The sequence below is a fragment of the Macaca mulatta genome, chromosome 2, assembly GCF_049350105.2.
Source record: "Macaca mulatta isolate MMU2019108-1 chromosome 2, T2T-MMU8v2.0, whole genome shotgun sequence".
NCBI lineage: Eukaryota > Metazoa > Chordata > Mammalia > Primates > Cercopithecidae > Macaca > Macaca mulatta.
The window spans coordinates 132,530,594-132,545,951 of NC_133407.1; the positions used below are offsets into that span (position 1 = coordinate 132,530,594).

General features: G+C 40.5%; 1 protein-coding gene across 8 annotated transcripts in view; it reads right to left on the reverse strand.

The window, feature by feature from the left end:
* Positions 1–725: 725 nt before the first annotated feature.
* The window catches only part of EOGT (EGF domain specific O-linked N-acetylglucosamine transferase), a 40,991-nt gene continuing 26,358 nt past the window's right edge, over positions 726–15,358 (reverse strand). For all 8 annotated transcript variants that reach the window (XM_015130435.3, XM_077993318.1, XM_077993324.1 and 5 more), the window contains 7 exons: positions 15,088–15,159; positions 14,874–14,960; positions 14,033–14,101; positions 8,336–8,397; positions 5,283–5,402; positions 3,949–4,051; positions 726–3,378 (listed from right to left, as the gene is read on the reverse strand). In XM_015130435.3, coding sequence (XP_014985921.1) covers positions 3,232–3,378; positions 3,949–4,051; positions 5,283–5,402; positions 8,336–8,397; positions 14,033–14,101; positions 14,874–14,960; positions 15,088–15,159 — 660 coding nt within the window. In that variant the 3' untranslated portion in view covers positions 726–3,231. The remainder of the gene's footprint in view (positions 3,379–3,948; positions 4,052–5,282; positions 5,403–8,335; positions 8,398–14,032; positions 14,102–14,873; positions 14,961–15,087; positions 15,160–15,358) is intronic.

Below are 15,358 nucleotides of genomic sequence, written 5' to 3' on the forward strand. Positions count from 1 at the left end.
CTCTTCTAGCTTCCTGGAATGTTCCTTTTCCAGTTGTCTGCATAACTCCATCCCTCATCTGCTTCTAGTCTTCAGTCAATGAAGACTTCCCTGACCCCCTACTTAAGTGTGCAGGACTCCACCGAACCCCAGACTCCATATCCCTCTTTGGTTTCTCCATAGCATGTATCAGAATCTGGCACACTGTACATCTTATTTATGTTAATGTCTGTCGCCACCAGAATGTAAGCTCCATGAGGGCAATGACTTTTATCTAGTCGTTTCTTTGCTATATTCCCAGAACTTAGAATAGTAACTGATACAAAGTTGCGGCTCAGTCAATATTTATTGAATGAACAAGTAAATAAATGAATGGAAGACTGTGAACGTGGAATCAGAAGGCTTTTGATCTTTAGGGAAGTCCCATAACTTCCCTAAAGTGGAATGGAAGACTTCCCTAAACGAATGGAAGACTGTGGATGTAGAACCAGAAGGCTTGTGATCTTTAGGGAAGCAATCTTCACATGAAAAACAGGAACCATAATTCTCATGTCATTTTGGTAATGATTATACAATGTACCATTTATAGAGGCATCATGTAATAAACTGCTAAATAAAAGGTATAATTTTTGATCAAACTGAATTCTTCACCAGAGAGGTACTTAATTTTTATAATCTACGAGCTACCAGATTGCCAAAAAGGAAGCACAGAAACATTCAGACACAGAAAACCTTACCAATGGTTCTGATATTCAAATAAGATATAAAACGATTTATTCCAAAGCCATACCCAAAACATACAATGAAATGCATCCCTGTTAAAGACTTAATAAAAAGAGCAATCTTTACATTTTATAAGGTGAAGAACTTCTGTTCCCACAAAAAGTCTCATGAAAGTTAATTCCATAAAGTGTCAAATGTATTTTCCTGTTTATATAAAATGTATTCTCTTTAAATGCAAAATATTCAAATACAGCATTTTATTTCAAAATTGTTCTCAATTTCTGAAATTCTCACTACTCTACAGCATCCCATTTCCACACGCTTCTTAAAATGAGGTAAGAAGACAAACGGTGAAACCTTTTTTTCAGAGCATTTTTTCAGAAGTCAGTGCCTTGCTGACGCGAAGTACAACATGCTTTTGTCATTCCTTTCATCTGAACTATTTTCCCAGTGGTTACTCAGTATTTTGCACAAAAAAAAAACTTGCAATACCTGTCATTTAAAAATCTGTAACATGTAATTCTTTTTATACGATTTTAAGATCTGAATCAAAGCTATTGCTACAGTGATTCACTATTTTCTTTACAGGTACTTTAATAAATATTCCTCAATTCTAGAAGACTATTCAAATCCTTTAAAATGGGGGTCAGCAAACATCTTCTGTAAAGGTCCAGATATTTTGTTTTGTGTGTCATTTTTCTGATGCATATTTTTTACAACTGTAAAATGTTTTTAAAAAATTATTTAGCTATTCTGTAATTTGCTACCCCACTATTTTAAAAAATAGAACTAGTCTCTAAATTAGACTACTCAAGTGTTAATAAAATGTAAACTTCACATTGTACAGTAAAATAAATCCACGGTTTCTGACTACTAAATTGAAAGTTCATAAGCAGTAAGAAATGGATCCCATTCAAAGAGTAGGGCTACATTCCAGATATTCTTTTTAATCAACGACACTTTCTTGTGGCTTTTCACTTTGATTGAATGTCACACATCTGTAGTTTGTTTTTTCTTGGTCTTACTTTTTTATAGAGAAAAATTATCCTCATGAGGCTAATTTGAAGTTTTTGAGATTAAAGACTAGAATACTTTGATGCTGACAGAGGTAGATGCACACACACTGGTATATGCAGTTACAAATACTCACATAAAATGGAAACCACTATTTCATTTACAAATTAATCACAAATGCACTCCATGACTAAGGAGGAATCAGTGGAAACCAGATAGAAGGTATGCAAAACAGTCCTACAGAATATTCTAATTTTCTTTTACCACATATAGTTGCTACATTTTAGGAAAACATGATTTGAATATGAAACATGTAAATATAAATTAATATAGTGGCATGATTTATTCAGGTTCTTGATGCATATAAACTGGAGGTGACTAAACTGATCTATATAACATGGTCCTATAGCTTGGTACTGAGAATCACAACTCTGCGTGTGTGTGTGTGTGTGTGTGTGTGTGTGTGCGCGCACGTGTGTGTGTGTTGCATGTTTTCCTTTCCTACTACAAACAGTGTTATAACCAGATTATGGCAAATAAAAGAAGAGTTGTAAATTTACCCAAATATATCATAAACAAGTTGGAACACTCTGGAATTACAGTCATATGATATTCCACAAAAATATTTACAAATTCTAAAGCTGAAAAAGTTGAAAACTTTGGTATCCGTAAAAAGAGAAAGTTCAGGACCATGCGTGGTGACTCACACCTGTAATCCCAGCACTTTGAGAGGCCAAGGTGAGAGGATTTCTTGAACCCAGAGTTCAAGACCAGCCTGGCCAACATGGTAAAATCCCATCTCTATCAAAAACACAAAAATTAACCGGGCGTGGTGGTACACGCCTCTAATCCCACCTACTTGGGAGGCTGAGGCACAAGAATCACTTGAACCCAGAAGGCAGAGGTTGCAGTGAGCTGAGATCATGCCACTGCAGTCCAGCCTGGGTGATAGAGTGAAACTGTGTCTCAAAAAAAAAAAAAAAAAAAAAAAAAATTAGCCAGGTGTGGTGGTGCAGGCTGTAATCCCAGCTACTCAGGTGGCTGAGGCAAAAGAATCGCTTGAACCTGGGAGGTGGAGGTTGCACAAACTGAGATCATACCACTGCACTCCAGCCTGGAGTTAAGCAACCTATATCTTTAACGTTATAAAGTCAGCTTCATGAAATTTGGGCTTAGAAAAATCTATTAGGTTATATATATCTATTAGGTTTTTTTTTTCTGTTTCAGAAAAAAAAAAAAGAAAGAAAGGTAAAGTGTACCAGGGAGTCCATGCTCAATTTTTGAACTATAAAAAGATTTCAGTGCAAAATTATTGCTATTGATAAATAGCAATGACACAAAAACCACATGAAACACTTAACGTCTACAAAACACATAACAATATCCTGAAGGTATGTTTTGGCATAGAAAAGGTAATTCGGGGATAGGAAATAACAGATTGCTTTACTGATTTAATTCTAAGTCTGGGTGCTGGAGTGTTTAAACACTCTCTTTTTGCAAACAGACTCAACATATTTATAGCTCATCACGTTTCTTCTTAAATGGCCACTTTGGGTGTTGCAATACATGGTCTGCAGCCTGAAGGACAAGATACATAAATTCTTCTACATCGAAAGAGTAGTTGGTGAACTTCGGGTGCTCCCCCAGGGTTGGATGGTGGCCCTGCGAAAACAAACCAAAACACGAATCCATAACTCACTAAGGGCATGGTTTTCTCTACAGCAAGAAAATTATGTTACTTTGGCTAAGGCAACTAATTTATGTTCTACATCAGAGACCAGCAAACTTTTCCTGTTAAGGGCCAGAAGATAAATATTTTCAGCTCTGCTGACTCTAAGGTCTCAGTCACAGTTACTCCACTCTGTCACTGAAGTGCACGAACAACTAGAGACAGCGCATAAACAGACAGGCATGACTGTGCTTTCTTTACAAAAACATGTCATGGGCTGGATTTGCCCACAGGGCTGTTGCTTCTTGATCCCCTCTCTATATATAATCTAGTAGATTTTTCTAAGCTCAAATTTCACGAAGCTGCCTGTACAACATTAAAGATACAGGTTGCTTAATTCCCCCTTTTCTCCTATTTGCAAATATAAAATAAAACAATTCAGTATTCCAGAGAACAGTTTATCTTTGCAGCACTCAAGTTCAATAACTGTTTTTCATATCAATAATTGGATACTTTAAACCAATTAAAAATGAAGCAAGGTAAGTTTTGTGACTGAACTTTACCTTATCCTGAGGAAAGACTTTGTTCTGCCTTTGCCAAGTGATGTAGTGAATGCCTCTCAGCCTGGCCAAGTCTAAGTAACAGCGTTCATCTTCACAGTTGTACCTAAGGACACAAGGGTGTCACAACATGAGGCTTTTGTCCAAGGTTTCTGCCAAATCAACAACTCTCTGTGAAAATAAAATGCAGCTCCCAAATATGTCCTTGCAAAAGGTTGTAAACAAGACTGAGGAAGATAGTAAACAAGACTGAGGAAGGGAAAGTAAAAATATTCTCTGAACTAAATGAACTTAACTTTTAAAAAACAAAATAGGGTCATAGAATGGAAAGAACTGACCTTGTTCAGTAGGGCCTGCTGCCTATGAACTTGACATCACCTTATAATACCTGTCTTCAAATGTATTTAAGTGGCAAGGGGGATAGGTAACACTTCCAAGGTCATATAACTAAATAGTGAAGGATGCAAAAGTAGAACCCAGGTCCATTAGACTCTAAGGCTTGAGTTTTCTCAGTTACATTTCTCTCCCTTCTCTCTCCTTTTTTCCATCCTTCCTTCTCTCTCTATAGGAGAAATGACAGAGACAGAATCCATTATCTGGCTATTTCTCTACATATATCATATATATTTTTGAAATGTTTTGCAGGGCATTGGAAGTTCATGACAACTTTTTTCCCTAAATAGCCTCCTATATAAATACAGAGTCAAATCATTTTTCAAATGAAACCATAGAATCCAGATATTTAGCATAATGGGGGGAAACAGGTAACAGTAACTGCTATTAGTGTCTCAAGAACTAAAATGGAACACAGTGTCAATAGCAGAATTATTATGAGAGGGAAGGCCATGTCTCCATAAACGAACCACTGAGTTAAAAGCATGCCCTGGGCAAGTCACTAGCACCCAAGGGCCTCAGTTTCCCTGTGTATGGGATCAGCAAGCACTAAGTGAAGTGATTGGCTTGTGTTTTGGAGCTATGTTGTGCATGAGCCATAAATGCTTTCTTTTAACACAATAACTACACTGTTTGCAAGAAGACGCTCAGAGTTTGGGAGGTATGCAGGAACAAACTCAGAATAAGGAAACCACAGATTCACATCTTCCGTATCATGCTGGGGATGGGAAGATGAAGGGGTAATTGGCTTACTAAGCGCAATGGCAGGCTACGGACTTTGTATTTTTAGCTTCAGGCCTTTTTTCTTTCCAGATGTCTATATGATGTGACTTCTGTTTTTGAATGATTAAATATTAAGCCTTTTGATGCTCAGCATGAAAGCCTTAGCATGCATAAAAAGCATTATCAGTTGCTTCAATGTAAAACTGCCTCCAAACACTTACAGTTCAAATACAGCAGCCCAGTCTGGAAGGAAAAGTAAATGGGTCAGACCAGCTCCATGCATTCCAATAAATATGTCTGTGTTGTGTGTGATCCTCAGTTGATCCAAAAACCCAAGTTCTCTGTGAACATACAGAGTAACACGAGAGAGATGGGGAGAAGGGAGAAGTATCAGGTTGAGTTAGTTCATGATACACAGTAAGGATATTTATAAAAGTGTATTGCCCATTTTAAACCACATTCCATTTTTAGAAGCATTTTTGCCAATTTCAAGTGCTCTCTAGTAATTAATAAATTTCTTAATAATTTAACATATTTTCTAAGTAAGCTCACCTATCCTTTTAGGTTTAAGCATATTTAGTTTTAAAGGAAACTTTAACATCTGTCTTAAATGGAAAATCAGTGACATATGACATTAACAAAATTGTAAAAATTGACACAATCAAACTTAGTAGTGTTCAAATCGAGATAGATACTATTGCAAGACAAAGCTCAGAGCCTGAGGCCTGCTCTTTCTTCATGAAAAAGAGAAATTGGCAAGTGTTAAAGAGATGTTATGACACGCTAGCACTAAATTAAAAACTATTTCCTTAGGATAATATAAGGACTTCTCAAAAAGAAAAATTTCTCCTTGTGTGATTTAAGTTTTTTAATGCCAGCTGGGTACATCCAAAATTATCTCAGATACCATCAAGGCATTATCCTGCCTTTGGAACAGACAAATACGCAATTTTATGCATGTTAGGACTGTACAAGTGTTCTCTAAATCCAAGACACTAATAAGTGTGTAACCCTTGAACCAAAAATCAGTCCCCAAACAGTTCACTGAGGTGAGGCTAGGGAGAAATGTTGGAATAAGGGTGACACTCTGAATAAACAGAAAGAAATGAGATCTCCCAGCTCCATTTTACCCAAAGTAAAGAAAAAGAAATGATCAAGATTATTTTGGATCTAAGAAGGGAAGGTGAATTCCCTTTTACACCAGCTAATAACAAAACTCCGCAGAGGAAAAGGAAGACAGCTCCATGCGTATATGTATCGCAATGAGAACATGTGCCTCAGTTTCTCCAGGAATGTGAACTGGTGCCAAGGGAAGGACGGCCATTCACCCAGATGAACATACCCCTGGAGCTGCCAGTTGTGGAAACACCTGTGGTCAGCACTCATCAATCCCCATGCTAACATGTTACTAATATTTCCCGCAGACTGGCAAGATACGAATACATTGTCATTCTTGCTTATCTGAGAAACTACAACATATCCTTAAAAGCCAGTCAATGATACAACCTCAGAGGTGCCCTCCCCAGTTCCTTCCATTTCTTCCCAGCCTCATCTCAGTGAATGGTTTTGGGACTGATGTGGGGGCCCCATCTTGGCTCACTCATTTCTTCAAGCAACACTGACACAACATTTCTTCAGCACTGCAGAGTATAATCTGTAAAATGGGACTGGATGGGCCAACTCAGAAGACTGTTGAAAGCATGAGATGAGATAATAGCTGTTTTTACGATTGCTATTTATCTCTATTCAGTGTCTGAGATCCTCAAGACCAGGGCTATGCCATCCGCCATAATGGGATGGGATTCCTACTGCTGAGACTGGCGACCAGCTCATGGGTCCCCAGTAGAGATTTACTGCACAAATGAACTAATGTATGATGAATGAAGTGCAAAGCTCCCATGCTTACATTCTCTGAAATTAAGTGTATCTATATTAGATACCCACATGCTGGGCCGTGTACTTCTTTTAACTGGAAAGTCTTCATAGTGTTAGATTTGGGAAACACAGCTGTGATTGCAGGTGGACATGGAGACAAAAGTTTTCACTTTTCCTTTTGATCTTTTCTATACTGCTTGACTTTTTCAACCAGAAACATGTACTACTTTTACCAGTAAGATGTAATTCTAGCAACAGGAATTACCTAAACTGTGAATAACAGACATATTCTGTCTTTCTAAGTCTTTTAGTTGTATTAAGAGTTTTAAAAGAAATGTAAATATTTCATAACATTTTTTAAAATTTCATGTTATTCTGACCCTCAAATTATCCCCATATAAATAATTTTAAGTCAGATGTTGAAATCTGGCACCAGGCAGGGCAAATTAGGTTTATAACATCTGTAAATTTTGAACTAGTTGCCCTTTTTTTAAATTTTTTATTTTTTGGAGACGGAGTCTCGTACTGTCACACAGGCTGGAGTGCAATGGTGCGATGTCAGCTCACTGCAACTTCCACCTCCCGGGTTCAAGCCATTCTCCTGCCTCAGCATCCTGAATAGCTGAGACTACAGGCACATGCTGCCACACCCAGCTCATTTTTTGTATTTTTTAGTAGAGATGGGTTTCACCATGTTGCCCAAGCTGGTTTCCAACTCCTGAGCTCAGGCAATCTGCCCTTCTCAGCCTCCAAAATGCTAGGATTACAGGCATGAGCCACCGTATCCAATCTGCTAATTTTTTAAAATTATGAAATTTTAGGCCGAGTGTGGTGGCTCATGCCTGTAATCGCAGCACTTTGGGAGGCAGAGGTGGGCAGATCACTTGAGGTCAGGACTTCAAGACCAGCCTGGCTAACATGGTGAAACCTCATCCATACTGAAAATATAAAAATTAGCCGGACATGGTGGCACATGCCTGTAGTCCCAGTTACTCGGGAGGCAGAGGCAGAAGAAATACTTGAACCCAGGAGGTGGAGGTTACAGTGAGCCGAGGTGGCACCACTGCAGTGGTGCCCAGCCTGGGCGACGGAGCAAGACTCTGTCTCAAAAACAAACAAACAAACAAACAAAAAATTTCTGAAATTTTAAATGAAAATCTGAATTCATCACTTCTTTTGAATAAGGAGATGGAGTCCCAACATCAGGCCCCAGAAAGAAAAAGAGTAACTGCCCTTGTTCCCAGGGCCCTCACCTGCCCATTTCATTCATTTATAAGATCTACTTGTCCCTTCTGGGCCTACAAATGCCAATGACTCCCACTGGAAAAATGCTTTCTAGCCCCCTTGACCTCATCCAAGCAAAAGCTGACAGTGTCTGCTGAGATTGGCTATTACTTACCTATACTTGTAATCAACAATCTGGACTTCAAATGTAGGTACTGTTTTCAGTGCATTTACAAGCTGGGAAAAAAGAGAAACATTTAGCATCTCTTTTCCTTCTTTCTCTTCTGTTTTTCCTTTATGAGTCCTAAAATTTCTTTTTTTGCATATACTATTTCAGAGATTAAATATCATTTCGTAACAACAACAACAAATAAAAAGAAAATAAATATCATTTGGGTCAACAGTTTTGAACTGTCATTAAGTTCAAATCCAGGCTCCACCTGTGAACACATGACTCTACCTCCCTCAATACCAATGCACTGTGTTGTTGTGAGGCTGAAAGGAAAAGAAAATTCATGGAAGCAAAGTGCTAGGCACAGAAATACACTAATCATTAACTGTTACTCCAGCCTTTACCTTAGAGTTTTTGTCCCATCCATTATCTCATTTCAGACAAACCACTAGTGCTTTGAACCTCATCCTCTGAAAATACTAAGGTCTTGGCAGAAAAACATTTTCAGTACTTCTACATAGAAAAACTATTACTCTTCTAGCAAACAGAAAGTAACAAAGCATTGTTAATCTGTTATGAAAAATATAGTCATGGTTCTCTGTCCCTCACAATTAGGTCATAGAGGATCACCACCATTCAGAAATGTCTGCACCTGAATCATGTTGCCTTGTGGCATGCACTACACTGCAATAGCAACATCAATAGTTGCATGTATCACTGACGGGACATATAAGTGGTGCTGGCATTTCTAAGTGTGTCATTAGGCTTACTTCACTTAATCCTCATAAGAATCATACCAGTGGCCAGGCGCAGTGGCTCACGCCTATAATCCCAGCACTTCGGGAGGCCAAGGTGGGCAGATCACCTGAGGTCAGGAGTTCGAGGCCAACCTGACCAACATGGTGAAATCCCATCTCTACTAAAAATACAAAATTAGCTGGGTGTGGTGGTGCATGCCTGTAATCCCAGCTATTCAGGAGGCTAAGAGAGGAGAATCACTTGAACCCAAGAGATGGAGGTTACAGTGAGCCGAGATCATGCCATTGCATTCCAGCCTGGGCAACAAGAGCAAAACTCTGTCTGAAAAAAAAAAAATCATACCAAGTAAGTATTAGTACTATGCCCACTTGATAAATTACACAAGATAGGCTCAGAGAAGTGAAATAACTTTCTCAGGATCTCACAGCTCCCAAATGCACAGCCAAAAATAAATCTAGGTCTTCTGACCCCAGAACCTGTGTTCTTAACCTTCTTAACCAGTGCGCTCTATTGTCCTGCTTACAGAAAGCAACAAGCAGTGACCAAGATTGAATCCCCCCCATGTCACTCACACACACATACACACAGAGAGAGTCGTGACTGGAAATTTCTCTCTCCAGACAGCCCCTGAACTCTTATGAAGAGTTGAAGGGGTAAGAAGATTAGCATTCTGTTTTACAGGAGAGATGGCAGATGGCATAAGCGTTGGTCTTTTTTTTTTTTTTTTTTTTTTTTTGAGACGGAGTCTCGCTCTGTCGCCCAAGCTGGAGTGCAGTGGCGCGATCCTGGCTCACTGCAAGCTCCGCCTCCTGGGTTCACGCCATTCTCCTGCCTCAGCCTCCCGAGTGGCTGGACCTACAGGCGCCCGCCACCGCGCCCAGCTCATTTTTTTTTGTATTTTTAGTAGAGACGGGGTTTCACCATGGTCTCGATCTCCTGACCTTGTGATCCGCCCGCCTCGGCCTCCCAAAGTGCTGGGATTACAGGCGTGAGCCACCGCGCCCGGCAAGCGTTGGTCTTTTAACAAGATTGCCCACATAAAAGGAATCACGTGTGCTGAGGGTCTCAAGGTAAGCATGCCCTTTTTCATGACTTCTAGTTGCAGGAGAAAGGTGGCCCTATCCCTTCCAATAGCTATTCAAACCCTGCAGTTGGGCAGGATTCCACAAGCCATGATTTAGTGAGGCTATTTAGGTTGTATTATCTATTTATTAATCAAAGTATAGCCAAAGGTGCTTTCTTCCCTGCCCGGGAGCTGCCTTTCTAGTGAGATCCAATCCTCAGGACAGAAGCAGCCAGTTGGGTGCTCTTTGGTTTGGAGTTGGGGGCTGAATGATCAAATTTCACCTTTGGGCACCATCATCTGGGCAATGTGCATGACTGAATCTGAAAATCTCACGCCTGCATTAAAGCATCTACCAGCACCACACCTTTCTTTTTTTTTTTTTTTTCATTATACTTTTCAGTTCTAGGGTACATGTGCACAACATGCAGGTTTTTTACATATGTATACATGTGCCATGTTGGTGTGCTGCACCCATTAACTAGTCATTTACATTAAGTATATCTCCTAATGCTATCCCTCCGGTTTTCCACCTCCCCACAACAGGCCCCGGTGTGTGATGTTCCCCACCCTGCGTCCAAGCGTTCTCATTGTTCAATTCCCACCTCTGAGTGCGAGCATGCGGTGTTTGGTTTTCTGTTCTTGAGATAGTTTGCTGAGAATGATGGTTTCTAGCTGCATCCATGTCCCTACGAAGGACATGAACTCATCCATTTTTATGGTTGCATAGTATTCCATGGTGTATATGCGCCACATTTTCTTAATCCAGTCTGTCACTGATGGACATTTGGGTTGGTTCCAAGTCTCTGCTATTGTGAATAGCACTATACCTTTCTACTGGACTTCTCTGCAGCAGCCTGATGCTGTTCCTCAGCCTGCCCCTTCCTGATGGACTGGGGCCAGAGGTAGATTCTGCCTCCTCTGAAATCTATTCGCTGTTTCAGTAGTAGCACACTCTGGCTAGGAAAGCAGTTTCAGTCCCCGACTACCTTGACTCATGTCCTCGTTACTCTAATCACCAGCTGGGTGACCTTAGGCATGTTTTTTAACCTCTGAGTCTCAGTGTCCTTGTCTAGGATAGAGGATAATAATACAATACCTACCTCATGGGTTTGCTGGGAGGGTTGGGGGGCACAATGTACAAAAGGAGCACACAATAATATGCGTGACCCCCAATTGCACTCAATATGTATGGTCCATACCAATATATACTGTTGATCTGTTGGCTACTGAGGTTTCCCATTTGTATACCCAACATTGCACTATTTGATACGTTATTTCTAGGTCTTTAAACACACACATACAAACACACACACCCTCCACACACACACTGCTCATTTCTTCCATCCACAGAGCTTACAATTAACACCTCATTATGCCATATGTTCATGTCCTCTGTAATCCATATGGGTCTCAGGAAGAGACGTTAATTACATAATTCTGATCAGCTTCTTAGGCAGCCAAATTAGTCTGTGTAAAATATTTTACCCATCAAAACATGACCCCCCTCCCCCAACTTCCCTCTTAATAAGTATTGTCCAGTTTGTTCCCACTTACCTGCTCAAGTTAAAAGCCTCAAATCACACTTGATCCTTGATACTTTTCCTGGCCTTCTCTAGTGTGAATGTACTTCTGCATTCCAAAAGTAAGTATCATAGGTCCCATCTCCAAAATATATCTTGAATCCATCTACCATGTCATCTCTACTGTCATCACTTTGGCTAAACGCTCTCCCCCGGGCCACAATAACAGCTTCTGATCAGTCTCCTTGCTCTCACTCTTGCAGGCAGAATGACTTAAAAATAAATGTCAATTCATGTCTCTCCCTCTGTATTTGTTTTCTATTTGCTGCTGTAACAAACTGCCACAAATCTAGCAGCTCAACACAACACAATTTATCCCCTTACAGTTCTGCAGGCCTGGAGCCTGACATGGGTCTCACTGGGCTAACATCAGGGTGTCAGCAGGGCTGTGTTCCTCCTGCAAGCTCCAGGGAAGAACCCACTGCCTTGCCTTTTCCAGCTTCTAGAAGCCCTCCACACTCCATGACTCAAGGCCTGCCCCCTTCATCTTCGAAGTCAGCAACATGGCATCTCTCTGGCCCCATTTTCCTTATATCTCCTTCTCTGACTCTCTTTCCTGCCTCCCTCTCCCACTTTTAAGGAAATGATGAACTGAGATCTGATCAGTGAGAAGAAGCCAGTGAAGAAAAGAGCTGTCCAGGCAGAGGCAAAAGTTCTCTGGCAGATGGATTTTAAGGCCCATTTTGTGATTTATACTGGGCTCACGTGGATAATCCAGGAAAATCTCCTTACTTTTAGGACAGTTGGTTGGGGACCTTAATCCCATCTGCAACCTTACTTTCCCTATGCCATGTAACCTAACCTGTTCGCAAGTTCCAGGGATTTGGATGTGGACATCTTTCGGGAGGAGGAGGAAGAGACATTATTCTACCAACAATGCCTTGCTTTAAAACTTCACAGTGGCTTTCCCTTACACTGGAATAAAATCCCTCTCCCACCAAGGTCTAGAAGGCTGATATGATCTGTGACCTCCCTGCCCTATGCCTAACTTCTTGGATATTGCCCCACCTCTCTCAAGATGTTACAGTCATATTGGTATTCTCTCTGTTTCTAGAATACTGAAAGCTCAGTCCACTAGAATACATTTGCCTCTGCCTGGGAGGCTCTTTCCCTTGCTAGATCCTTCTCTGATTAGGTCTCAGTCTAAGCAGTGTCTCTTTGATGCCCTCATGTGAGTACCAACCCCCTCCATCCACATTCCCAGTCTCTATGACATCACCCTGGTTCATATCCTTCAAAGCACTTATCACTGCCTGACATCACCGCACTTACTGACTTTTTTACTTACTTCTTATCTGTCTCTCACCTCTAGAGTGTAAGCTGCATGAGGTCAGGCACCTTCCCCATCTTTGCTCTACTCTATCTCCAGGACCTAAAACATGGCCTGACACATAGCAGGTGCTCAATTAACTATTGTAGAATAAATTCTTACTACTGAGAGGCTACCTTCAGGCCATGATGTTGTAGGTAGTGGACCTGCATGGTGATCTCATTGAGGTTAAATATAATTTATGAGTTGGTGCTACTGCAATGAGTCAGGATGCCGAAAATGCAGTTTCTAAGACATGGTCATGTAACAGAATAGAGATTCTTCCAACTGAATCTGCTGCTGATACCACAGGATTAATGGCCTCAACCATCTTTTGCATCAACTATGCAAAAGAAAGTCTTGCCTTTTTGCTACTTGTTTGTCTGGATGCCCTCTACTGCAGTCAAGGCAAGATTCAGACAGCTTTCTCCAGGCTGAGTTGATGCAGATGAACATTTACTATAAGGCAAAGCTAGTTTGTCCATGGTTGGTTAGGTGAATCTCACTAGAAATTAAAATCCAATAAATAAACTGGGAATAGGCCATCGAACTTTTGTCAAAACTAATAGTTTTAAACCAAAGCTTTTCTTTTTTTTTTTTTTTTTTTGAGACGGAGTCTTGCTCTGTCGCCCAGGCTGGAGTGCAGTGGCCGGATCTCAGCTCACTGCAAGCTCCGCCTCCCGGGTTCATGCCATTCTCCTGCCTCAGCCTCCGGAGTACCTGGGACTACAGGGCCCGTCACCTCGCCCGGCTAGTTTTTTTTTGTATTTTTTTAGTAGAGACAGGGTTTCACCGGATTAGCCAGGATGCTCTCGATCTCCTGACCTCGTGATCCGCCCGTCTCGGCCTCCTAAAGTGCTGGGATTACAGGCTTGAGCCACCGCGCCTGGCCTAAACCAAAGCTTTTAATTGTAATGCAAAAAAAAAGCACAATTTCCTTTATAAATTCAATATGAAGGCATTAAAAACGCATACCAAAAACTAACCTCATTTTGGTTTAAGATTTTCCGGTATTCGGTGCTCCGTGCAAGAATGGTGACTCGAATTTTTCCATCCTGTAATCAAAATGAAATAGTAAAATAACACTGTATATGCCTGGGTAGATGAATGAACATCTGAACCTAAAATGTGATTTTCACCAAGAGATGAAACTCAACCAGGATACATTAATAGAACTATTCTTTTTTAGCCTGATTCCTTCACCACTCTCAGAGAATAAAAACGTGTCCACTTCAACCACCGAAGGCAAAAACCAGTTCATTACATTATCTGTTTGGTTGGGTGGGTGAATTTTTTGGCAGGGGTTGTGTAAGTTAAATGAATATTTGTGGAGGTGAGGGAGATATAGCCAATGAAGGGGGAAAGGAGGGCACGAGGAAGCACATTCTTGCAATATCCCTTAGTTTCTCTTTTACAGGTTTTTGACATCTGGTTTCAGATGACTCCAGGTCAGAAAATGTTTTTGGGTTTTGTTTTGGGACAGCATCTTGCTCTGTCACCCAGGCAGAAGTGCAGTGGCATGGTCTTGGCTCCCTGCAGCCTCTGCCTCCTGGGTTCAAGCAATTCTCGTGCCCCAGTCTCCTGAGAAGCTGGGACTACAGGCACGTGCCACCACGTCCAGCTAATTTTTGTATTTTTTGCAGAGATGGGGTTTTGCCATGTTGGCCAGGCTGGTCTTGAAATCCTGGACTCAAGTGATCCACCTGCCTTGGCCTCCCCAGAAAATGTTAACACGAAAACATGGTCTCCTGATTATTTCTGTTTCTGAAAAGGTGGTATCAACTTTTATTAGGGAAGAAAACTCAAGCCCATCTCAGAATCCATTACCTTGGGTCCTTCTTGTGTGATGTTTAGTCTGTGTAGCACATGCTGGGAAAATGCCCTGAATAGTCCAGTATTTTGACAGCCAGATATCTAAAATAAAAACACTGGTTGATATTACAATGAATACTTCTGTATTATAATTTAAAATACTGTCAAGTTATGTATAAATGTTATAATGTCTGTAAATATGAATGCTAATGGTAGACAGCATGCTTACCAGAGGAGTATTATAGAACAGCCCATACCTCATGCGGGGGAGTAATGAAAAAACAGCTTCTTTAAAACATACCTAAGAACAAAGATACATTAAAAGATAAGAGGATGTAATTTGCACCCTTCACACCAAAATAGCATGTATAATTTTGAAAAACTGATTTCAATTAATCCCCATTTTGCATTAAGATTGTTTGAATAGCACGCTATTTCATTCAAAGAGAACAGAATTCATATTTTTGGAAAGATTATAGAAAAAAGTTTTCAAAGGCTGC